Source organism: Heliangelus exortis, chromosome 1 (genome assembly GCF_036169615.1).
Source record: "Heliangelus exortis chromosome 1, bHelExo1.hap1, whole genome shotgun sequence".
Lineage (NCBI taxonomy): Eukaryota > Metazoa > Chordata > Aves > Apodiformes > Trochilidae > Heliangelus > Heliangelus exortis.
In genome coordinates, this window is record NC_092422.1 from 50,064,726 (window position 1) to 50,091,445 (window position 26,720).

General features: G+C 39.2%; 2 protein-coding genes across 6 annotated transcripts in view; one reads left to right on the forward strand and one right to left on the reverse strand.

Moving 5' to 3' along the window:
* The window catches only part of CLDN10 (claudin 10), a 61,739-nt gene extending 56,488 nt beyond the window's left edge, over positions 1 to 5,251 (forward strand). For all 3 annotated transcript variants that reach the window (XM_071741943.1, XM_071741926.1, XM_071741936.1), the window contains 2 exons: positions 4,047 to 4,154; positions 4,868 to 5,251. In XM_071741943.1, the coding sequence (XP_071598044.1) occupies positions 4,047 to 4,154; positions 4,868 to 4,982 (223 nt within the window). In that variant the 3' untranslated portion in view covers positions 4,983 to 5,251. The remainder of the gene's footprint in view (positions 1 to 4,046; positions 4,155 to 4,867) is intronic.
* Positions 5,252 to 7,465: 2,214 nt separating this feature from the next.
* Positions 7,466 to 26,720, reverse strand: part of DZIP1 (DAZ interacting zinc finger protein 1) — a 37,545-nt gene continuing 18,290 nt past the window's right edge. Inside the window, exons 11-20 of one of the 3 annotated variants that reach the window (XM_071741957.1) lie at positions 25,135 to 25,191; positions 18,312 to 18,371; positions 14,646 to 14,791; positions 14,124 to 14,319; positions 13,640 to 13,769; positions 13,401 to 13,451; positions 12,334 to 12,536; positions 11,820 to 11,950; positions 8,825 to 8,993; positions 7,466 to 8,041 (exon numbers count right to left, since the gene is read on the reverse strand). In XM_071741957.1, coding sequence (XP_071598058.1) covers positions 7,959 to 8,041; positions 8,825 to 8,993; positions 11,820 to 11,950; positions 12,334 to 12,536; positions 13,401 to 13,451; positions 13,640 to 13,769; positions 14,124 to 14,319; positions 14,646 to 14,791; positions 18,312 to 18,371; positions 25,135 to 25,191 — 1,226 coding nt within the window. In that variant the 3' untranslated portion in view covers positions 7,466 to 7,958. The remainder of the gene's footprint in view (positions 8,042 to 8,824; positions 8,994 to 11,819; positions 11,951 to 12,333; positions 12,537 to 13,400; positions 13,452 to 13,639; positions 13,770 to 14,123; positions 14,320 to 14,645; positions 14,792 to 18,311; positions 18,372 to 25,134; positions 25,192 to 26,720) is intronic. The other 2 variants (XM_071741977.1, XM_071741968.1) reach the window with 2 other exon arrangements.

The following is a 26,720-nucleotide window of genomic DNA, read 5'->3' on the forward strand; positions in this document are numbered from 1 at the left end:
AGTAACAGGCACCACAGAGACACCCTAAAACCTGCCTTACTTAGCAAAAAATCTCAGGCTTATATTTCTGTCCTGATGTCATAGTTTGCATTGCCAGTTTAAAACAGCTTGACCCTGGGAATTAGAGAATTGCTTGACCCTAGGTAATAACATGTTCAGAGTCCTAGGGACAGCACAGAATCCTTTGATTCTTGCAGACAAGATGGATTTTAATTTTCTTCAGATACCTCTAACAGGAGAAATTGCGTGCTTCTCTTTTGCTGCCTTGCCAACATTGCTCCCACAGACGCAAGAGCTTTTAAGAAAAAAAGGTGTTTTGTCACTTTACTTTGTCCCTTGCCACAGTTTGACCTCCACAGTCAGGATCATTCTTACTGATGGAGTTAGTTTAACCTGATTGTCTGACTGATTCCCCATTCTTTTTTTATGAGGTTTCTCTTCAACCTTCTTGTCTCTGAACTGATCATGCACAGTTCACACAAACTGTCTTTTCACTGTCCCAGTGTTACATTTGAGTATAATTTTCATTTTCCAAGAATTGTAAGAATTAAACTTTTGAAGTATATATTTCCCTTGGGTAGCTGGGCTGATTCAGTAGGCAGGTAGGTTTGTCCTTTACATATGGTAACATCCAGCTGGCTAATGAAGCTTCCACTGGTTTGCTTGGAAGTTCACTTCATGGTCTGATTGGATGTAACAACTCAAATATTTTTCTTCTGTATTGATATTGTACTGTCATTCTTTCACTCAATTCTGCCTCACTGGGTTGCCACAAAAAAAAAAAAAAAATCTGCTTTCAGCCTGCTTGATCCATGCAGTTGAAGGTGTCTTTCACTTCTCTGCAGCTGAGTTCTCATAGTCCTCAGTGGTCACCACCCTCTCAGAATCTTTGTCAATGCCCCGCTCCCCCCTGAGCTGCCAGCAATCTCTTATCAGGTTGATTTCACTGATTGGAGACAGTGGATCCACAGCCACAGACTTTGAAGAGGGCCTGCTTTGGTTCAACCAATTCCACTAAGAACTATAAGAAGAGAGGAGTGCATTTCCCACAAAGATATGAATGATAAAGAGGGAGAAGATAAAAACAGCAGGTGTAGAATGGGTTGGTTAAAATCCCTCCACAGCCCTACACAGGTTGTTATGCAATTGAAAATGGGAAGTTTTCCTCCTAAGCACCAGTGTAAATCAAAAAGTCTTTTATCTGTTTGGAGTTGAGGAGAAAAGCCCAATAGGCCAGCTCTGCAACTCATTAACCTGGTGGTGTGGCAGCCACCCCAGAAAGGTTCCTATATGCAAACTCTTTCTGCATGTTACAGTTACAAATGTTGTTAGAAATGTCCAAGTAATCCCTAGAACAAAGGTGGGGCCTGATATCATCTTTCCCAACTAGCAGGCAACACTCAGGTAACCCTTTTCTACCCAGCTATACCAACTATAATCTTGATTTCTTTTCTGTACAATCGAAGAGCTTCAGGAAGGGAGATGGCAATGGGTCCCCTTCTCTCACTCACCTCATCCCTTGGCCAACCATTTAATGCTGTTAAATGGAAATGTGGGAATGAACTTGTGTTTCCCACTTTCTAGCCAAATGGTCTTGGCAATTAAGTTGTTACAGCAACATTCTCCCTAAGTCTTGGTCCAGCTGTGTTCTGCAGCACCTCAGTGGTCTGTACTGACTTTTGTGGGAGGCCTGACCAAGGTCCATGTACCTTAGGTGAGCTCTGGCAGTACTTGGAGGGATGGGGGGAACCAGGGGCTGAGGTGGTCACTTTGATCTGCCTTTTACAGCTTGTTAAAGAAAGTCCTGGAAGGTGTGATTCAGCCTGCATGATTGGGCATTGTACTTTTGTGTGTATTTCTTGTGTGTTGATATAAAAGGATCCCAGGGGATGAGCTCGGATGTAGAGATCTGCCTCTAATCAGAGAACCCCCACTCCTGGAACAAGCAGAAATCTTCTCAAGTCATGTGAAAACCATAGCACATGGTTGGAAGTGTGGGGTAGAATTAAAGCTTTACACATTTAGCAGATTTCATGCTGAATGCAAGAGTTTCTTAGGGTGAAAGGCAGCTGTGCTATGGTTTCCAGCAGTTTAATTTGGGGTTTGGGTGCCTAGGTCCCACTCTGGATATGGAGAATGTCTGTGGGGATCTGATCTTTTTTCAGCAAGTTAAGATAAATAAAAAATCTGCTTAAGATGGAGTGGACAGAAAATGAAAAATAAGACTGGAAGTTACACTAGCCAGGGTCATGAAGGTCCAAGCCCTCATGAAGTGCCTGACATCTGAGCTCTAGTGGCTCCATCTCATTTTGGCACTAAGTCCCTGAGTCATAAATTACTTGGACTTGGGTGTCCATGGCATCTTGCACGGATGTCCTAAAGGTGGCTTTTCATCTCTGTAGGACTTTTTTATGTCCCCCTAAGGTCTGTGCTTTACCTCTGGGTGGAGTCTCAAGAACTCAGGGAAAAGTGAATTTTTTTTCTCTAGTTAGCGTTTGCCCCCGTGCCATCTACCACAGAAGCTGCTTTATCATTTTCTGGGTGTCAGGGCTCACTGTAAATTTTTGATTGATTCCACAGCATCGTCATTTTAAAGATGAGTTTTGTAGAAGAGCTTACACATTTTTTTTCAGCTATTTATTTCATAGAATCAGAGAATGGTTTGGGTTGGAAGGCACCTTAAAGATCATGTATTTCCAACCCCTCTGCATGGGCAGGGACACCTCCTGCTAGACCAGGTTGCTCGAGGCCCCATCCAACCTGGCCTTGAAGCTAATGTTAAATAAAGATGCCTCAGTGTGGAAGCACCAGTTGCACAGGCAGGTTGTCAAGCAAAGGCTTTCATTCAGCTGCCTCTGCAGAATGTACAATAAATAAAGCTCCCTAACAAAGGCTTGAACACTGCAGCCATCTGAGCAGTAGCTGTGGCTGGATGGAGGGACAAGGGCCTGGATGCAGGAACCTAAAAGTCAGGAGGAGACTGAGGGATTTTTCCTTAAGGAGGAACTGGAGCAGGGAAGGAGCAGGAGGTACACACACCCTCTGTCCTTGTAGGGAGGAATAGGAGACTCAGGAGATGGTTGGGCCTGGGATTGAAGGCAGGTCATCTCAAGGGTTTTTTAAAGAGTGGCACCTCAGGCAAAGAGCTGGGGAATGGAGTGGACAAGTGGCATCCATAGCTTGCTGCTGATCTCAAAGGTCCAGACCTTGAGCAGGGGGAGGAAAAGAATCTCTTCCCCGTGCCTTTCTTTTCCTTCCTTTATCACTGTTGCTTTAGAAACTTGGACTTTTCCTTATGTGATAACCCTCCCAAAGCACCACCATCTCCTCTTGGAGTCAAACTGAGAAGTTTCTGGCTGCAAACCAATGGTGGTTGCCCCGGGGCATCAGAGGGGACTGATTCTGGTGACCTGGAGCTGTGCCCAAGGGCTGGGAGGGGAGCAGCACCTTCCAGCCTGAATCCAACCTCAGGGACTAGAGAAGCAGAAAGTTGTCAGCACATGCATGAATGCAAGGGTGCACACATGTGCATCTGCAGATGGATGCATGTAGCTGCTGATGCACGTATCAGACACACCTCTGTGTGTCTGTGTGTGTGTATGCATAATGCACATGTGTGTTACATATAGAACCCCCATGTTTTAAGCAGGCTGGAGTGTGGAAAGGGAAGGAGAGAGGTCCTGAGAGCCAGAGGGAAGATTGAGATGTAGGCAGCAGATTTAGTTGCTGGCTCAGTGAAAGCCTCAGTCCAGCTTCGACCTGAAATGGTCCAAGGGAAGAAGAGCTGTGCATGGGTCAGAGAATCAGGTAAGCCCACAGGCAAACAGACTGGGAGGAGATGTGGAAAAGCCAGGCACCCCAGCTGGCTGTGTGGGGGGTAAGTGTTGCCCAAGTGACCTCAGAGACAGAGCTGTGGGTTTTGTGATGTACAACGTGTATGTCAATGGGAAGCAATTCAGGAAAATAGTAAATTTAGTTCTTTTATTCTGAAAAACTGTTAAGTTCATGCTCTTTTTTTGTTAAACTCATTTGTTAACTTCCTGTAGGTATGAATTAGGAGCAGCTTTGTTCATTGGATGGGCTGGAGCTTCACTCTGCATAATTGGTGGCATTATATTCTGCTTCTCAGTAGTTGAAAACAGTAATTCTCCAAGGTAAACCAGAAATTGCACCTATTGAAAGAAATCAGTACTAGAGCATTTGTACCTGCTGTACTTATGTGGCTTGATTACTTTTCCAAAACCCTTCATAGTGAGGTTCAGAAAAAGATTGTGTGGATGAAAGGAAATAATGGGATTTAAGGATAATACTCTGTCCATCGTTAATGTAATTAAGAAAAGCTACTGACTCACAACAAATCCTTGGGTTATATATACTTGATAAATTTACTACATCTGGAGAAAAAATGCATTCACTGATGTTGAAAAAGTGGTCAGGTCACCTTACAGATGTGAATAGACAGGTTTGCTTGATCACTAATCATCAGATCAAAAGTGAGAGTGAAGGGCAGTGGTGGTGGTGGTGGCAGTGGGACCTTCAGCAGCAGCAGAGCAGTGATGAAGAGGCCCAGATGGAGAGAATAATTGGTGACCTAGGATCTGCTAAATGTGTCAGGATTGGGCCCTAATTTACTTGAATGAGGGATGTGAGATTATATCAAAGTGAAATATCAAACCAGAATGAGACCAGAAGCAAGGAAAGTGTGTGTGTGTGTGTGTGTGTGTGTGTGTCCCCTCTCCCCCCTCTGAAATGTATAGGTAGATTGCTATACATTTCTTCTGGTTTTATATAGCTGTAATGCTTGGATACAAAGATGTTACCTGTCTGTGGGGTGAGCTGTAAATGGCTGATTCTCTTTTCTTTCCAGGAGGGGGTATGCATATAATGGAGCCACATCTGTGATGTCTTCTAGGACAAAGGTCCACAACACTGTCCCAGACAAAACCCCACCAAAGCACTTTGACAAGAATGCTTATGTTTAACTGTACTGTTGGAAGATTCAAACCTTTAAAAATGAGTTTGTACGTTTCGTGCAGAGTGATTTCCCTCCCCTCCCCCCAACCTCAATGTAATTACCAGTAAGACAATGACTTTTTAAAACACTAACTTGCAGCTTTTTACATATTGATGTAAATTTTATTATGTAATATTTTAAGATTGATGTTGGTATTGTGAAGTTTATACCTGGAAATCATGAGCTGATGTTGCTTTCTTGAAAAAAAACAAAATAAAGAAAGAGGGTATTTACCAACTCAGTATGTCAATTGTATATGGGTATGGCATCACACACACATTCAGTGTGTCACAGAATCATAGAATGATTTGGGTTGGAAAGGACCTTAAAGATCATCTAGTTCTAACCCCCCTCCCATGGGCAGGGACACCTCCCACTAGACCAGGTTGCTGAAAGCTCCATCCAGCTGGTCTGGGGCCTCTGCAACCATTTCCAAAATAGGTTTGGTACTGGGCAAAAAAGGCACAGTCTCTGCAGGGTGCTATGGAAAATCAGGTTGGAATTGCAGAGCACATTCTAACTGCAGCACAGTCAGTGGGACTCCAGGGGTTCTGACCTCCTCACCACAGTGCCAGGGTGGATGGACGTGCAGCTTGGCCAATTTAGTGCCATAGGAAAAAGAAGGGGTGAAATGATTAATTCATGTGGGATTTGGGCAAGCAGGAGGAGTGCAGCCTCGGTAGGTATTAAGAATCCAGGGCCAGTTGTTACAAAAGCAGTGCCTGGAGAGGGTCTTGCACAGCCCAAGAAGGATGTATTCATGAGGAGAAGGATGTGTGTGGGATGGTGAGTGCCCCCCCGTGCATGGCATGGGGAGAAAAGTCTGAGGGAGGCTGCAGCCTGTGGGGTTTTGTGGTGGGCCCTAGAATGATTGCAGGGATGGGGCATCCACAACTTCCCTGGGCAACCTGTTCCAAGGTCTTACTGCCCTCTCATTAAAGAATTTGTTCCTAACATCTAACCCAAATCTACCTTCTTGCTTAAAACCATTGCCCCTCATCCTATCACTCCAAGTCCTTGCATAAGGTCCCTCCCCAGCTCTCCTGTATCATAGAATCATAGAATCATCTGGGTTGGAAGGGACCTCAGAGATCATCAAGTCCAACCCTTGATCCACTACCGCTGCAGTTACCAGACCATGGCACTGAGTGCCACATCCAGGCTCTTTTTAAATATCTCCAGGGATGGAGAATCCACTACTTCCCAGGGCAGCCCATTCCAATGCTTGATCACCCTCTCCGTAAAGAAATTCTTTCTAATGTCCAACCTAAACCTCCCCTGGCACAACTTGAGACCGTGCCCTCTTGTCTTGCTGAGAGTTGCCTGGGAAAAGAGACCAACCCCCCCCTGGCTACCCCCTCCTTTCAGGGAGTTGTAGAGAGTGATGAGGTCTCCCCTGAGCCTCCTCTTCTCCAGGCTGAACAGCCCCAGCTCCGTCAGCTTCTCCTCATAGGATCTGTGCTCGAGTCCCTTCACCAGCCTGGTTGCCCTCCTTTGGACCTGCTCCAGGACCTTGATATCCTTCCTGAACTGAGGGGCCCAGAACTGGACACAGGACTCGAGGCCCTGTAGGCCCCTTCAGTTACTGGAAGGCCACTATAAGGCCTTCTCAGAGCCCTCCCTTCTCCAGGCTGAACCCCAGGGGTTCTGACCTCCTCACCACAGTGCCAGGGTGGATGGACGTGCAGCTTGGCCAATTTAGTGTCATAGGAATAAGAAGGGGTGAAATGATTAATTCGTGTGGGATTTGGGGAAGCAGAAGGAGTGCAGCCTCCGTAGGTATTAAGAAGAATCCAGGGCCAGTTGTTACAAAAGCAGTGCCTGGAGAGGGTCTTGCACAGCCCTAGAAGGATGTATGCATGAGGAGAAGGATGTGTGTGGGATGGTGAGTGCCTCCCTGTGCATGGCATGGGGAGAAAAGTCTGAGGGAAGCTGGAGCCTGTGGGGAGTTTTGTGGTGGGCCAGGAGCTGGTTCCTACATTCTGCATTTGCTTTGTGCTGCTGGACTGCTGCCCAACTCAGCACTTACCCCTCCTGGTGACAAGTCACCTGCAGGAGGTTGTTTTCCTTCCCTCCCTCCAGGCAGGGTGTGGGAGGCCTTTGTCTCCAGAATGGCTCCAAGCCACTGGGTTAAAAAAGGGATGGAAAAATCCCAGGCAACACCAGCTGGCCTCCTCTGCTTATGATGCTCCCCAAAGTGGGGGCCATATAAAAACAGGCAATACTTAACAGCACTATTTTAGACAATCCTGAATTAGCTACAACAGTTCAAAAATGTTCAGAAAACTGCTAGTGCTTTGTTTTTATTACCTGTCCGTAGAAATGTGATGGGGGAATATTTGTAATATGGATTTTTTTGTTAACTGAGAGATTTGACTCTAATAAAAAACCCCCAAAACTTCTCAAAACAGGAGGCATTTAAAAATAACAACTAGATTTGTAGCTGAAACCTTTTTTTCTTTTCATTTGGTGTTTATTGTAAACCATGTTAGAAATGTAATATTTTAATACATGGAAATATCTTATTTAAAATGCTCACAATTTTATATAAAGTTTATGATAAAATACAAAAAAAAATGTGCATTTGAAAACTTTATAAAGTAATACTCTGGAGTAAATTCTGTTCATTGGTTAACAGGCTTTCTTGCAAGACCAGTTTCAATCTTTAATGTAAACATTAGAGGCAAAATTTTCACCTCAGTGAAATCAAAGAGACTTTTACCATTGAGGTCAGAAGAAAGAAGTGTTTACTCTCGATTTCCAAACAGACATGGCCAGTAATTTGAATATAAATATTCTTACTTCAAATTCAGGACGGAAAGACAAGTCTGTGTAAACAGTACTCCTTGGTATTACATGACCAGCATGAGAAATGGGTATGAAACACTTGAAGTTTTCAATAACTTTTTCAGGACCCTAAATTCTCCCATCAGGAATGCAACAATCATATATCTGAAGAATCACTCCAGTCTGTTACAGTGACTAAGCTGCTTTTTAACGTGCTGGTCTTATCAGTTTCATGAGGACCTGTTAAAATAACAAAATAAATACATAAATTAACAATTATTATTAATAATTTGGGGTCCATTTTAAATTTTTATTTACCTGTGGGATAAAATCACATGCTACGTCAGCAAACACCTGTGGACTTCAGGAAGTCCAGAATTTAAGCTGGTGAGGAAATTTAAAGTGTTGATAATGTGAAGGCTGTTTCTGTCACAGAATTCAATTGCACAGTACAAGCAGTGTAATTTTTCTCTTTAAAAATAACTTGAAATATCTTTATATAATTCCCACAGATGTAACCTTTAAATATATGGAAACATTAGGGCTAGAAACTACTATAAAAGTTCTGAGTAGGCTTGAGGATGTTCCTTTGAACCAGTAGTTCAAGTATTTATCTTAGCCTAATGGGTCATTTAAATATCTTCTAAAAACCTGAAATTTGATCGTTGTTCTCAAGACAAAGTAAGAAAATCTCTCTCCTCTCTTAACTTGGGAAATGATTAAAAAAAATAATCCCAGGTGATTAGTTTTTAAGACAAGGTTGAAGCCTGATCTACTGTACGTTCTAAAATCTCAAATTTCTTGACATCTCAGTGTCTTCATGTGTGTGTGTTGTTTACATATAAGCATGTACCATAAATGTATTTACAGGACATAAAATCAACACACTGTTTCATTTCTTACTTGTTGTTTCTTCATAAACTATCATATATTGAATTACAATGTACAATACAGTATACTTCAGTCCTTCTCCAGGTGTGTCAGGCACTTAAGACTTATAATGTAGAACTATGAATATGTTACCTTCCTCCTTTTGTACACTTGTCTTTTGAAGACCCCATGCTTGTACCACAGATGCAGCATTTGACTCGTTTTTCTGAACTGTTGCTGCCTTCTGGCCCTTATCATCTTTCATTAATAAAAAGTCTTCTACTGATGATATATCCCAATCATCTTCATCAGCTTCTGTGAGCTAATAAGAGAGAAGAATAAACATGCATTTTTGTCTCTGTATATTAAAGCTGTGCTGAGATCTTCTATGAACACAATGTGAAACTGCTAAAGAAAAATGCACTGCCACATGACCCTTAGGCATCTATCACCACAGTATTAAAATCCACATAATTCAATTATCTACATTGTATTATTTCACTATTATAGTTTTAAGGCTAAAAGTGTGTTCTTGCTGTGTTGTTTGGTTTTGGTTTGTTTTTTTTTTTTTTTATGTTAAAATTAAAAGTTCTGCCAGTTTTGTAGCTGGCAGAAACTTGTGTTTTCAGGTAATACTTGTTTAATGTAAAAAGAAGAGTCGAGATGGAAAGTCCCTTAAATATTAGAATGTATAATACATGAAAATAAAGACATGACATGTTATTGTGCAAGTTTTCACAGCAGAAAAAAAATTACTATTGCAGTAAGGATCTTTTCAACTTAAAACTCATTGAAAGAGAACGTTGAATGATGAAAATTAAAAACAGCCACATGGTGCTCAAAGGTAAAATATGTGTTCCTCTTAAGATTCATTGTCAGCATGTGTGAGTATATTTTTAGTTAAGTGGTGGATTTGCATAATGAAATCCCCAAATGAGAGTCAAATCAAAGAGATGAACCTGAAGGGAGTGAATCCATGGTCTTTCTTATCTCATCTGCCTGAGAACTTCATTCAGCTTTTGGAAAAAGATGTAGAGCATTTCCCTAGAGGTCAATCAGATGGGGTTCATTGGAACTGAGCCGTGGAAAGCAAAAGATGGTTTCTCCCCAAACTAAAACCTTGTTTCACAGGAGTCTTTCAATATAACATTAAGATATAAAGGCACTTCTCTTGCACAGAAGATTCAGCTGTTATTAGGAAACCATGTAAGGTACTAGAGAAAAAACCAACAAATATGAACGTGTCCTGTGTCTCGAAAGAAGGGAAGAGGCTGCAGTAATGCCCTATCTTGCAACATAATTCAATGTTAACACTGCAAACTGTTTTTCAGAAACTGACAGACCTGCTTAGTGTCCTGTATTATTAACATACCAGGATTCAACATTTTGCTGTTTCAAATTATCTGTATTTGGAGGGTGTGGTAATGGGAAAGTCAGAGTCAGATATATTGAGAAATGCTGGAGGAAGAGTTTCCTCAGACATTCACTAAATCCTAAGTGATTTTTCAAGCACAAATTACACAGAAAAATGTCAACTTCAAATAGAATTCAGTTTTAAGCAAATGTAAATACACAGCAGTTTACACTGCTAAGCAGTTTTCTTAATTCCAAAGGCTTACTCCAAAGAAATACCATAATCCACACAATGTCTCGTGCAGGTGAACTCAGGTAAGCACAAAACTAATTTTCCTGAAAATGTTTCTGAAGTTATTTCTGTGAACCATAACCTTTACAAAACATATGACAATGGGATGCTTTATAAAAGTTTTGTGGTATTATACATTCTGAGAACTACCAGTGAAAACTAAGGCATCTTTAGAACACTGACCTCTTTTGCTACAGCTTTTTGCTCTTGGAGCTCAAATTCCTTAACACACTGGCCAACCATCCACGGATCTTTGCAAAATTTAACATCCCCTAAATTTCACTGTGAACATTTTACAGTCTTGACTTTGCAGAGAATTTGAAAGCAATATTTAGACAGAAAATTACACTGTAACAGTCACATCTGAGTTGAAAAATTTGAGTCTGGTGTTATATGCAGCTCAGACACAGTCAATGGACAAGTCAGGTGTCACCAGTGGCAATTAAAAGCACAGAAGGTAAATGTGATTCCCATTACAGTTTAAGTTAATTAAGACAATTGCTCCTTTCTAGAAACTACAATAGAAGTGTCATTCCTTCTGGGGGGCATGAAAAATTTCAGATTTAACTAAAATTAAGGAAGTCCTGAGGTATTAGCTTTATCATGGATAACAAGATTGTCAGTAATTATCGTTTGATTATTCAGTGAAAAAAAATTTTATTGAATGCTAGAACTAGTATCTGACTGTCTACTTGAATCTAATAACAATTACTAAAAGTGATATAAACAGCAATATCTTCTGTCAACTTCTGACTTAGATAAACTTCTGTTTTTCTTAAAAAACTGTTCAGGTAAAGAACAGTTTGCATTGAAATGACTTATCAATTATAAAACTCTAAACTGAGGGGAAAAGTGGGACCTTATGATAGCCTGAAGGGTAAAAAATAAGTTGTATTACTATTCTGATTGTAAATACATGCCATGCTCAATGGAAAGACATCAGTGATGTATCTGTGCTTTGAAAACAGAATATGATTGCAAATAGATGCAGCAAAACAAAGACCATATTCAGAAATGGAATTCATCCCCTCCTTAAAATGTATTTTAAAGTCCCATATCAGATAAACCTCTAGGAAAAAAAAAAAAACATTTTAAAATGCTAGATAAGGAAATTAATCTTTTCCTCCGCCAAAACAAGACTATAGGAAAACAATTAAAGAAGGGTTCTCTCTATGCTGCTAGAAAGTATGAAAATCACACTAACTGTGCCCAAACTTCAGGGTAAGCTGTAGTGATCCAAAAAAGTCATGGCAAAAGCAAATAAGCAGTGTGGATGAAGAGGTTACTTGCCACAGAAAAGATCTGGTGAGTGAGCTACGTACTATTGCAGACATACCCAAAAGGAGTACTTAGCTGTCATTCCAGAACTATCTTGGAGAGCTAAGCTCTTCCCTGCATCATGATGGTTTCAGGGTGAAAAAAAAAAAAAAAAAAAAAAAAAAAAGTACTAGATACATATCTGGTTCAATTACTTAATGAAATAATGGCTTTTAAAAGTGATACCTTCAGTTCTTGCACCTCTTCTTTCTTAACAAACGCCTGCGCAACATTAATCCCTCCAGCTGGTTTGTTCTTATTCCCACGGTTAGAAAGGCTCTTTCCAACTTGTTCTGTCAGTTTTTGAATAACTGTTCCTAAAGTTCATAAAAAACATACATTGACAGTTTCCATTCACCATAAGGAGCTCGATTATATACCCTCTAGAAATCTTCCACAAATTAAAAAAAATAATAATAAAAAAGTCTTTGAGACAGAGATGGTCTCTTTTTCTGCATTTATATAAAACAGCATGACCACAGGTTTGGGTTGGAAGGGATCACGTGCATCTATTCTGAACTGACACCTCTAAGTACTATATTAATATAAACACATTAGCAAAACCATAAAGTGCACACAAACATACACAGACTGGAGACTCCTCTGCCTGCAACATGTTTTCTAACACAGAAATATGATGAAGAAATGCAAAATCAGGGGCAGCTGTTATAACATGAATTTACAAAAGTTGTGAAAACACCTTTTGAAGTTTTGGCAGGTGTTCCAGTTTCTTCAACTTCGCTCTCCTCTGACCCATCCATATTGCTTTTGCCAGGAACCTTCTGAAAAGCACTGACTTTGTCGTTTGATGCTTTTGACTGCTTTTGCAGTAATTCTGGTGATTTGTAAGCCTGCTTAATATCATCTTCGTTTACTTCTTCCTCTGAACTGAATGGTGGAGTTCTAAGCAAAAACACACACAAGCCAAGGATTTACTTGGTTTCAGTGACTGCACTGCTACACACATATTTAAACCTCTTTGTATTTTCCTTCCAAATAATACATGCAGTTTCTTACATTAAAAAAAACCCAGAAGCTACCATAAATTCTAACTATCCATAAAGCTATTTAAAAGAATTCATATTGCTAAATAAACTCAGAAAGTTATCACAAAATGATCTGTTATATAGACATGAATATTTCCATCTGTGCAATTATCTTTACAAAACAACAGACTAATATATAACAAGTCTTGCCAGGCAAGCAAAGACAGGCTTTCATGGATCAGCAGGGAGAGCAAAGTTCAGGATCAGTTCTGCATCACAGAAAGTCTGTTTCGATACTCTGTTAAACGAAAATAATTTAGGAAATTTTCAGTGCATGAAACAACAAAGTAATGCATCTGATGTGACTGGAATCTGGAATATCATATTTAATTTTGGTCACAGTAAGAAAATATCAATAAACTGAAAAAAACAAGAACATCAAAGTCTTTAAATGCTTTTAGCTGGCTCAGAAAAGCATCTGAGAACAAAATTAAAGGAAGTAATAGTATCTGATTCTATTGAATGTCCCTCTCTGGTTCACAACAGAAATTCATCTGCTGAAAGGAGAACATGCTGGGATTATAGCAACAGCCTCAAATGGAGTAATATGTTAAAACAAAACATTAATTATGCAGTCCAGAAAGTGTTCATAGTTTTAAAATACTTGTAATAAATAGTTATAATATATAATTATAAATAGTTATAATTTTTACGTGGCAAGCACGTGTATATTCAGTCATCAAATATATTTTCTTCAAAAATACAAGGGAACAAAACCTACGTGATACTAGATGTCTTTCTGGAAACTTCATTTCCAAAAGGCTTCTTGGATCTAGAAACAAGACAAGATATTTCAAGACTGACAGTTAACTAAGCGAGCACAAATTTCACAGAGAAGCAATGTGAATTCTTTGCTCAGTCCTTACAATATTAAGAGGAATCTTTCATATCAGCCATAAAACCCCAAATCTATAGGATTGTTACCTGAGGCATGAGTAGTATGAGAACAGCATCTCTTACTTTGGAGTAGAGGTGTTCTCAGGCAGGGCTGTTCTTTGTTCAGCTGGGCGCACAGCTGTGGAAGATCTCTTCACGGGTTTTTGTGGGGTGCTGGATGAGGAACTTCCCAACTGACTGAACTTCTGCTTATCTACAAAAGAAGTTGTGTATCTCATCATGAGAAACAATATTTGGTATCTTTTATATTTCACTTGCAAAATTAAAAATGTCCCTCCTGCAGATTATAGTAAAGGAAAAAAAAAAAAATTGATTTTTTTTTTCTTCATAACAGTTTAGAGTTACCATGTATCTTGCCAATATAGGAGGTAAAATAAAACACAATGTCAAGAACCCTTTACAGAAAACTGTCTAGTTGGCCCAAACTATACAGAATATTTATGTGAAAAGTTAGTAAATCAGCTAGACAGACATGTTCCCAAATAAAACATTCTGTACCGGTTTTAAAATGTAAGGGGAAAAAAAAAAAAGAAAGTTTTTTTTTAACCTTCTGAAGGAAGCTGAGGACAGGAAACATGTCTATTAAAGGACGATGATTTCTCTTCAACCCTAAAGCTAATCTGGCGTTCAAGATGCTCTCGAATCCTCTGAATGTCAGGCTCTTGCTTCTGTTTGCATTCTCGAGCAGCTTCAATAGCACGCAGAATTTTATTTAAGCGATCATTTGGGATGCCACGAACACCCTAAGGAAACAAATTGTATTGTAAACAGAGGGGCTATTATTTCTGGAATTTATAGCCTACAATTATATGCACTCCTTTTAACTTCAAGTGTCACAAAGCTTGTATGAAAATCACAAAAGGTGGTAACAGTGCTCGCGGGGGTGCTGCCATATCCTCCCCAGCCCTAATTTGGACGTACCCTCAGGTTAATGAATTACACTAATGTATAACAAGGAAATTTAGCTTTGGATTTTATAGGTTAAGGATTGTTGTACAGGAGTGAAAGAGAATAGCTACAATCTGGGACAAAGATTTCAGCTACTTTAAATAACTCTAAATAATCTTACTGCTTTAATTCCCAAGGATTCCAACTTCTCCTCCAGGGCTTGCTCCAAAACAGCTCGTAATTCTTTAACTAAAGAAGGCCAAGTCTTCAAAGCATTTATTAAATAGTTGTTACTTCTACCTGTTTTAAGATCACCTTTCTCAGTTTCTGAAATAAGAATAGAATAATGCATTCAAGAGACAACTGAAAAATCCACAGTACATGAGACAATTAAAAACTGCACCAAAGCATGCATTTTTTAGAAACACCATAGACATGTGCACTAAAGACACAGACTTTTTGTCTACAAGGAGTTGCATTTTTTAAAAAATCTTGTGCTAGCTTATAAAAGTCAGCTCACTTGGAATCCGTACCTCAGCGCTTGGTACTCACCATCATAATTATTTATTTTTCCCTGTGACTGAATATTTAACAAGAGATCTTTACTTTTAGAACTGTACTTGGAAATGACTGAAAAATCAAGACTACCTTCTGATGATTGAGTCCCCTGCAAGGGGTATTGCAAATCAAAGCTGAACTCCATCAGGAATATGACAAACTTGTTCTCAAAAACAGCTTCAAACAATGCAATATTCTCTGACAAAAAGCACATACTGAAATAAAATCTTTAGAAAGTTCTAATACTTTCAAAAGTCTTGTTAAGACAGAACTTCAGTCTGAGGCAGACCATTTCACAAATTCACATGCTGGATAATATTATCTTCAAAACTCTTTCAAGGACAACGTTCAGTGTTTTCTTCTATGCATGACATTATACATACTTAAAAGCAGACAAAGAATTTTCTATCTCTTTCCCTTGCTTTAAGTGTCAGTAATGACATGAGCTCTTATGCAAGAAAGAAAGAATCATCGAGACATATTCTTCCACCTAAGCTGAAGACTGATGACATTTAAGTTAGGCCAAAGTGCTACAGGGTCATACAGAGGAGTAAAGAAGCAAAAGCTTCCCATTTGGAATCTCCCTATCAAGTGACTCTGGCAAGACAGAGTTTTACTGAATGCCACTCAGACCAAGGGAAGCCATAATCAGTGGGACCATGGTAGATGCTTCTGCCTGGCAGTGATCAGCAAAGCTGGCAAAGAATACATAGAGAGGTACAGAGATTCCCTCAGTTCAGGAAGGAGATTGAGGTGCTGGAGCAGGTCCAGAGAAGAGCAAGGAGGCTGTGAAGGGATCCAGCACAAGTCCTGTGAGGAAGGGCTGAGGGAGCTGGGGGTGTTCAGCCTGGAGAAGAGGAGGCTCAGGGGAGACCTCATCACTCTCTACAACTCCCTGAAAGGAGGGGGTAGCCAGGGGGGGGTCAGTCTCTTCTCCCAAGCAACTCCCAGTAAGACAAGAGGGCAGGGACTTAAGCTCTGCCAGGGGAAGTTTAGGTTGGATATTAGGAAAATATTCTTCACAGAGAGGGTGATCAGGCATTGGAATGGGCTGCCCAGGGAGGGGGTGGATTCTCCATCCCTGGAGGTTTTTAAGGAGAGAGTGGATGTGGCACTCAGTGCCATGGTCTGGTAACCACAGTGGGAGTGGGTCAAGGGTTGGACTTGATGATCTCGGAGGCCCTTTCCAACCTTTATGATTCTGTGATTCTGTACACAACATCCCAGGAAAACATGATGTAAATCACACTCACAACTTCGCCCCTCAAATAAAAGGTAAATCTTGGGCAGGAGTTTGTCTCTTTCTAGTAGGCCCTATAGGGCAGCAGTCATTTGCAAGCCTCCACACAGGGTATAAATGAGGGAGTAGTTCCATATTGTGATTTTTAAATGTTTTCTTTAGAACACAAAACAAAACAAAACAAGTGCCATCTTTCTCTTTTTAACAATGATTGCTCAAAAAGCAGTTTCATTTAACTTTTTCTTTAAGGGAAAAATAAGCAGGACCCAAAAAAGCCTTAAGATACACATATGATATTTAGATAGTTTTGAGGAAATGGCTTGATGGCTTGATGTAAAGGACATCAAGGTAATAAAAACTGAAAAAATGTCCAGATAGCATACTAACAGATCTGCGTTGTAGAGGACAGAATCTGACTGAAATCTTATCTGGCTTTGGGAACTATGTGGACAACTCAATCCCTGACAGAAGTGGGATTAAAAGTAATTTGGCTGTAGAGCAGAGTCCTAAAAGAAGCAACCTACTCACAGATGCTAGGGTTATCAGACTACCTCCTGTGAGGAAAAGGTACATTATGTAGTATGAAATCCTCCCACAAAGCCAGAACTGGAACATTTTAAAGTGGAAGACTCCTAGGAGACTTCTGAAAATCCTGTCCCTTTCAGATGTTAATCCTTATAATAAAGCAGATCCATCTAAAAGCATTTTAAAATTCATAATTACTACATACTAATAAGGGTAACAAGACTATCCAGTATTATCCTAACTTATAACAATATTAATTCTTGCTAATTAACTCAAGCCAAATCCTCTTTGCTAGAGCCAACTATTTAAGGAACCATTTTACTATTATTATTATTTTTATTAAAAAAACAAACAAATAAAACCCCCTAGATTTGACATCTTTGGAGAAAAGGGACCTTAAGTCTGATCTGTTTTCTCAGCTCCTCCATAATCCTATGAAATAATCTGTGAAGTCAAGAATTTTCACACTCTCCCTTACAAATGGCTGTTACAGAAACAAAAGAATCTTGGTCTATCGTTTCAGACTGCATTCTTTCTTTCTCTCCTCTGTACTGCAGGCCATGCCTTTAGACACAGCAAAAAAATCAAAGACAGTCAATCCATCAAGAGAGAAGATGGCAAGCAAGAGAAACAGCAGAAAGAACGGCAAAAATGTGAGCAGTCTTTATTTCAGATTGTTTGGTGTCACTGGATTTTCCCTGGGGAAACCTCTCACTTACATGCAGATGTATTTAAACAACAATTTTGCCTCCATAACAGCATCATTCCTCCCAAATTTAAGCTCAGTGGCTATAATGTTCAAGACTGGTTTTCATTTTTGCACATGGTACAGATTATTATCCTATTCAACTATGTGGCATTTCATTTAAAGTGCTGTTGGCCTTCTTCAGAAGAATACCATGCAGATGAACCAATGCTTTCTCTTCTGTCACAGTAAATGTGGCCTTCTCCAAGTTTTCCTCAGATAAAGCAGAAGAAGAGCTGCCAGCACTGGGCAATATAATTTCATTCAGAATTGCAGAACTGTCACTGGAGCTGTGGCTGCTTAGAGGTAGAAGTAACTCAGACTACTTGAAAAAGTATCTTTGGTGCATCTATGAAACCATGCAGCTTCAAACTTCTCCACCAACTTCCTTCTTTTATCTGAGCTCTTTATCTTCTTACACAGTGTTGAAGTGAGCATACATTGCAATAGCGTCAACACCAAGAATTTCCTCTTAAGGAGGTGCTCCCCACCAAAATTTTTTTGTTCTGTTTAGTTCTAGGGCCTTCAGACATATGAAATATAACCTGCTTTAAGGAGTTACCCAGATTTTCATAAAAATGTTGAACTGCCATGGGGAAATCACAATATTTACAAGCACCAATAGCAAACAGGAGACTGACACAAACAAGGAATGCTCCCACCCAAATCACATAAGCATACTCAAATACAATGACAAATACTGTAGGTATCAAGTTATGTTTACATTTTTACTTTCAGGAAAGACATGCCACTATATTTTGTGCTGAATCAACCATTACCTTTTTCCTCTTCTGAAAGCTCCTCTATGGGCTCCAGCATATGCACCAAGGGTGCCTGCTCTAATAGCGACGAAGAACAGGAACACCAGACAGGACACAAGAAGGTCAAGGTACAGAGGGGGAAAGTTAGGCAAAAAAACACACTGATGTCAATTTTCCTGATTGCTGACAACCTGCTTAATAATAAAAAATCCAATGCTACATGACTCTTCACTGTTCTAAGTTCTGCCTTCATAGCACGTTTTTGTAGAGAAGACCCTAATAGTAGTCACTTCAGAAGTGACTCAGTTGCCCAAACATGGATTTTTAGTGTCATCTCAGACACATCAGTTTTAAGCCATAAGGACAGGGCTAGCTGATTTGTCACACAGCTTTTAAAAACCCCACATCCTTCTGGAGTGGCACCCAGAGGTCAGGTGGGGTGTTTGGTGGGGTCTACAATGACAAGCCCACCTAGATTTAAGCAAATGAATACTGTCATTCATTTCTCATAAGTAGCACTTCAATTTTTAAATTTACTTTAAAATATTGTTTATCTGCAATTTGATACCACAAGTTTACAAAGAAGTGAAATGGACACAGAAATCCTAAAAAATACATGGAAAAAATGTTAACGTACCATTTCAGAGAGCTATTAAGTACTGAGTCTATATGTGCAAGATACAGACATATTACATATGTTTGATAATTTCTCACAGTACCAATTTGAAAAACCTTCCATCACTCCAATGTAGTGAGATTCAATATTATCTTGTGCTTTAAAGACACTGTGAAATATCCTCAGTGGAAAGCAGCTTCCTAAATTATCATTCTATAGGCTGTAATGTATAATTTGCTTCATATAAATGAAACTGAAGTACATTTTGTTTACAATCTCAGAGACTTCAGACATGAGATTCATGAAAATCCTTATATGTAAACTAATAAAAATTCAAGTTCTTTAAATGTTAAGATACACCTTCCGTAAATAAATTTATTTCAAGGAAAAGTAAAATTTTAGCTTCTTCTAGGGTTTATGATAAAAGCAGAGATGTGCAAATTGTATTTTCAGCATCCAACTACTGGCAGTATAGGAGAAAAGAACTTACAACATACAGTGTTGTAAATGCTTGGGTATGGTAGCAGCTCTTCATGCTTTCCATATTTGTGATTATACTCAGCCTACTACCTACCAGGTTACCAGCCTGAAGATTCGCTCCCATACAGTATGCACTTAAATAAGAAGTTCTAAAAAAATGGTGCTGACACCATCCCAAGATGCTAACAAGACACAAATACCAATATATTACAAGGAACTGCTTAAAAGCAAAACTGATTGACAGAGAGACATCTGGTCTTCCAGTCTCCAAGGCTGTAAAACTCAGCAGTGGCCAGAGGATTCCTGGGCGCTGGAACACGATCTTCCACACTACTGCTCCTGGCACGTTGCTGCCCTGCACCAACTAACATGCTCCAAAACAGTATTGGTTCCAGCACAGTTTGGGATCATTCCCAAAAGCCTGCAGTGAGCCTGTTTCAGAGGACAGAGCCTGAAGCACAGATGAGATATTCTGGGTTGACTTAATTCAGCTGCTCAGTCACTGAGGCCTCCAAGTTTCTCGGCTGGACTTACTGGACAGTAAGCCAGTTGCTGTGTAATTGGATTTAATCTATACTTGTTTTACCTGTACTTTACTCAAATGCAATCTGCTCAAAAGAGCTGACTCATCTCTGCACAGCCCATCATCAAGTGATTTAATTTAACAGGAAAAATTCAGTCCCCAGAACTCAGACCTGAAAATAGTCTGTTGATCTGGCACAAAGATACATGCTTCTCTTCCTCAGTATACTAGAAACAGAAGAAGTTAAGATCAGTAAAGGAACAGCTGCAAGGCCATACCCAAAATGTTTTACTTGCTATGTGTAATATTGCTGTTTACTGCATGAGGACAGAGATTGAATGCTAAGACATGGGCAAGTGCAACATTTGGAAATACACCTCCTCCAGTGTAAGATGGCCTTTTTCTTAATTTTTTTTTTTTTTTTTTTTTTTTTTTTTGCGTACACTTACTCTAAGAGATACTTATCAAAAAACATGTTGGAATTCAATGTAAGCAAAAGAAGCTTGGTTCACCACTCCTCTAGTTTATAGACAGGTGTGGAGATCACTTCCCTAAGGAGCTCTCTCCTTATGTTTACCAGAGATGTGCTGTCTGATCAGACCTCTCAGCACATCCTTGACATCAGCAGCATCTCAATATTAGCAAATCTGTTTTTAGGAATCATTTAAGGCTTACCAGACAGCTAAACCTCAAATCTGCACAAAACACCCTTCACTAACTTCGTATCTAAAACAATCCTGCTGATGCAGACTGAAATCCTGACTACTCTGAATTATTGCAACCTTCTTCAGTTGATCAGACCTTTTCACTCAGAATCTCACCAAGCCACAATCCAGTGTTAGACTTCAACAAGTAATCACCACAAAATTCTAACTTACTTAACTACCTTACTTAATTCTAACTTAGCCAGTTACCTTCCTCTCAGCTATCAGCCTAAATCTAGTACAGATGACCTGCACAGACAATACTCTACATCAACATTTTCAATATTATACATATAATACATATAGAATCTCACCCCTTGACTCCACTGTAGCCTCAGTGTTGAGCCTACATAGGCTCATGAACAGACAGATTTCCCCAAGAGGGAAGCCCCTTTTAGACTTACACCTACATATAAATTGATTGGTCCTCATAACTTATGTTCCTCATTTCAAATGAACATCCAAACTGTGTCTTTGTTTTACTGGAATTGTGTCCCAGGAAGCTGAAGCAAGGCGGGATGTGTGTTGGGCTCCAGCAAATCACTTGCTTTGGACTACCAGAGAACTGGAGATTGCATCAGCCTTGCAGTTCAGATGCAACCTCAATTACACTTTGTTCATTAACACAACTTGAACCCTGGCTCTCATCTCCACCCCTTTCTTGGCTATGAAATACAGACAAATTTCAGCTTCACACTTAAGCCTCTTCAGTCAGGCCCTGTGCTGCTACATTGCTTAACTGATCCTCCTTCACTAAACCCCAACTCCCATTCACCAGTCAATGCCTGCCTAAGCCTAAACCTAACACAAGCTCAGTGATCCCTGTAAAACCTTGGCTCAGCAATAACCAAATGTCTCTGGTTGATACCAGCCCTTTGCAGACCCTGCCATAAACCAACTTCTGCTGCTGGCATGAACCACCTTAAACCTAATTCATTCAATCCTCCCCAACAGTCCCACACCTGACCCTAAACCCAACAGTATTATTGCTAAATTCTATACCTAGCCCAGTGGCCAAGCTTTAGACAAGTTTTAGACTGTATGTCATCACCCAGCCTCTCTCCAAAACCTAATCCCACCTTTACACCCAGAAAAACCATTCTCATCAGCCTCAGGCTTAAACACCAACACCAGTCTGACTGAAGGTTGGTTGTATTCCTATCTCACTGGCTGGAACCCAGCCCCACATTAATACTACCCATCAGTAATGCTAATCACCTTAAGATGACCTCTACAATTATCTGTCTGTCACCCCACATCTTCCAGAGTGACTTTTCTGCCAGCTAACACGTGTGGATAGATGATATGTATTCAAAAGTGCAGGTTTCCTTAATTTCTTCAGTGTATAATTACACTATTGAGAAAACATGTTCCTGGCATACTTTGTTAAATCATTAAATATAAATTTAAAATAGTATTTGAAGACAATTTCCATGCAGATGGATTAGGAAAATGCACCTGACAGTAATGAAGAATTCAGGTATACCATAGATTATATGGCTGTTCTCATCTGCTACTACAATATTCTGACAGTACTGTTGGAAAAGAGGTCTTCTGGCCAATATCTAAAGGAGAAATCATGTCTATCTAATCTGAAATATGAAATGCTAAAGTACTTTTAGCCTGAACAGAAGTTTTACAATATAGTAGAGCATCCCCTATAACAGGGGATGGTATATAATAGTAAGCACTTTGCACTTGCAATATTAAAACCATGGATGAAACATAATACTTGTTAAGGATGCAAGGAAAGTAAGCCATGGCTAGCCATTATCTATTCCTTTAATTTATACTCAAATTTCACATCCAAAGAGCTGCCAGTCTTAATGTTGATACCTGTGATTTTGACTGTCATCTTTGAATCAATGCACTTCATCTGGTTTTCTCCTAACAACAGGAAGCCATATACTGCACATAAGCAGCATAAATATTACTTTTAAAACAATATTCTTAAATATGATAAATTTTTGACACTTACCTGAGGCCTCTAAGTTAGGAGCCTAGTCATCTCAGACTCCTTCTACAGTCAACGAAGAGACACAGGCAACTTCAAAGAGCAATTCAGATCTTAGTTCAGCTGAACCAAACTCTGAAGGTGCCCCTATTCTCTGTTAACTGTCTAGAAAGACTCCTTTGACTAAATTTTCCACAGATGCTTCAGTTATGTCCCTAACAATAGCTGAGCCTTAGTCCATAGCACATTTGAGGACTGAGTCATAGGTTTTCATGAACAACCTAATTAATATCTTTACTTTTCAGCTTCCATCTTCAATTCCACCTACTATTATTGCCCTAACAAGTATTAAAACCTGAACAAGAATCGACATTTCAAGAGTAGTATGGGATCCAAAGTCTGATTTTTAAAAATCACAATTAAATCACTGTTATTTTTTGATACTTAATAAACTTTGGAAATAAGGCTGAAGTTGTATCAGCACAAAACCCTACAGCTAGCTCAGAAACGGAGAGAAGAATGGTCGGTCAGGATGGCATTCAAGCTCTCCCAAGACACCAGGAACATGGACACAAAGGCACTAGGATAACATAGTTATTCCACTATTTTACACCTAGGATACCTCATTTGTATTTTGGGTGCAGATTTAAGATCTTAGGATGCAAAAGCTTCCAGGAGACTTTGAAAAGTATATTTAAGTTCACAAAAGAGTGCCAGAATTAATCTACAATTAATATTCTTTCAAACAGAAAAAAAAAGAAAGAAGAAGAAATATTCCATATGTAGGAAAACTACAGCTCTTGTGATTTCAAAGATGCTCTGTGCTAAATAAATTTGTGATCAGAAGCTACCATTTTCATGATGGCACGAGATGCAGCCATGATGTCTTAATGTAAGTCAGTCCCTTGAGGAGCCGTGAAAATGCTGGGAAAGGCACTAATCCATAAATTAGGTATGGTAAGTTTAAAAAAAAAAATCCAGAAGGGAAGAAAGGGGACAGACAGAGAGAGACCTGCAGAAATAAATAAAATTATCATCAGCAAAGGAATCTGAAGGAAACACCTTCTTTGAGTGTTTACAATATACATATTGATGTATGTATATCAATAGCAAGAGCAGCCTTTCCTATCTTGAGAAGTTTCATATAAGGTGTCAGAAACTTCATATTTGAAGCAGAAAGAAATCAGGAAAGATCTCAATGAGCTGGTATCAATTGTCAGAGCACAGACAATACTAATGTTCACAGAACCCTTTTTCTCCTCAGTCCCAATGAAAATAAATGTACTAAGAAAGCAATGCTTGATGAACTTGGCGTGTAAGCCCTCAGCAGCAATATTCTTCATAAAACTCATTTCTTAAATTCAGGGCAATAGCTAAGCTACTTTTTGTGAGATCTCTCAGTGAGAACCAGACTTCTGTGTTGGTGCAGTGAAGTGGGTTTGAATGGAAAATACTTGGATCATTTAAAATATCATTATTAGTAATCTATGTTTAATACATTATTACTTTTCTCCACACATTTCATCCAGATGGTTTCAATTAAAAAGTTTCTAGAAATTAACTCCTAGCTTGCATAGGTTAATAAGAAATCTCTGTGTTATTTAAATAATTTTATAATTTAATAAAAATCTCCTTTTCTCAGTTTGTCCAACAATATGTAAGCTGTATACTACTTCTCCCAATATGCCTTTTCAGGCATATTGCCAAAATTTACCCTAGACAAAATCCATTTCCTCTCCCCTTGATCGGTTTTAAAACTAAGAGAAATAATAATAATAAATAATTACTTAATAACATTATTTATTTCATTTATTTTAGCTCAAATAATTTATAAAATGTTTTTAATATCTAAATATTTTACGTGTTTACAGTTCGTTTTTCCTATTACTTTCCTACTTGAAATAAAAGTAAAGATTAATTGATCACAGAATGTTGGTTTTGCACAATGAGAAAAAAGTGAAAACTACTTTCACAAGGTATCAAACAACATAAATGGACGTTTACCACTGCTCCCCACTTTAAAACTACATCACAATGCCACAAGTTAAAATAACTAAATAATGATCTAACTGCAAATATACACTGGAAGAAATACCTAGATAGGATTACTGCCTATTGTGATTATGTCTTCTGTATTTTTCCGCCTTTACATTTGAAGCCACACAAAAAATACAATTTCAAAAGCTTTTAAAAAAAATCTTTACATTTTTATCTATACAAATGCCATTATATGATTATATATGCTAGCATATGGCTATATCAGAAAATAAATGTATTTTCTAGAATAAACATGTAAGAATAAAACGTAATTTTATTTCCTCAATTTGTTTCTTTTACCTTTAAGTGCTCCAATACTATAAATTTTCTCAAATTACTTTGGTTTTTATTCTTTTCAATAATGCATCTTTACAATCACTTCATGGGATTTTCAATGCTGACAACAGAGCAAAGCAATTCGAATTACACTCTTTCAGTAAAAATACTCTTATAGCTATGATTTTACAAGCAACACATTTGAGGGTAAGATTTCAAAGTATTGGATCTGGGTCTACCAAAAAACTTACCATGCATCACAGGCAGGCTTGGTTTGGATTCTTCAAGACGCTCTACAGTAGTGTTCACTGAAGTTGTATAAAAATTAAAAGATAATGTAAATATATTATGGCAAAAAATAACAGACATATAAGGATTCATAAATGTTGCAATGTTTATTCATTTCTATAATCAACTTTTGGCATATTACTGTAAACAAATGGTTCACAAAATAAAAATTGGTTCTTCACAACATAAAAGTGTATCTCTGGATGTGCTTAGAATCTTTAAAAGTCCTAGCACCAGAAAAAAAAAAAAAAAAAAAGTAATTACATTTTCACTGAACTGGAACATGAAGCTGCACTAGTAAAATCTCTTTGGACACACCAATATGCTGTCTTTGTGTTGCCTTGGTCCAAAGCTACTTGGCCAAGTCTAGTCTGATCTACACTTGTATTCCCAGAAGAGGATCTGCTGCTTCCCACTTCATATGAATTAGTGAAAATCCTATGTAGAACTGGAGTGAATTATCACTTAAATTCTACATTCCTCCCATTGGCTTGGGACCTAGGAGCAAATTCCCCTGCATGCCATGGTCTGTGCTTCAGTGGAGCTGAATATGACCAGCTGAGAAGCCACACAGCCAGACTTTCACCCTGTTTTCCTCATCACCTACTCCCTGCTGTTTCCATAGAATCATAGAATGGCTTAGGTTGGAAGAGACCTTAAAAATCATCTAATTCCAACCCCTCTGTAATGGGCAGGAACACCTCCCACTAGACCAGGTTGCTCAAGGCTGCATCAGTCTGGCCCTGAACACCTCCAGGAAGGGGACAGCCACCGCTTCCTGGGCAACCTGTGCCAGCATCTCACCACCCTCAGAGTGGTGAGTAAAGAATTTCCTCCTAATATCTAATCTAAATCAGCCTTTTTCAAGTTTTAAACCACTATCTGTTGTCCTCTCACTACACAGCCATGTAAAAGGTCCTACCCTAGCTTTCTTGTAGACCACTTTCTTGCCTTTCTTGGAAAACCACTAAAGGGTCACCTCAGAGCCTCCTCTTCTCCAGGCTCAACAACCCCAATTTCCTCAGCCTTTCTTCCAAGGTAAGGTGCTCCAGCCCTTGGATCATTTTTTGGTTCTTCTCTGGACACATTCAAGGAGCTCTATGTCCTTCTTATGCTGGGAACTCCAGAATTGGACACAGTACTCCAGGGGGGCTCTTACAAGAGCAGAGAAGGAGAGAATCACCTCCTTTGACCAGCTCTCTCTGCTTCTTTTGATGCAGCCCAGGACACATTTGGCTTTCTGGGCTGCAAGCACACATTGATGGCTCATGTTAAGCTTCTGGTCCACCACCATCCACAAGTCCTTCTCCTCATGGCTGCTCTCAATACTTTCTCATTCATTTCAAGCCACTGGCTTACTAATAAAGCAAGATGGTTTCCAAGCTGGGATTAGAATTAATCCAGCTGTCAGAATCTATTGCAATAACCCTATTTCAAGTCACTGCAACTGCAGCCATCAACTACTCTGATGTTTGTCGTGGTGGACTTCATCCCAGAACACTATTATCAGGTTTAGCTATTTGTAATGGACTTCAGATGTTAAGCAATT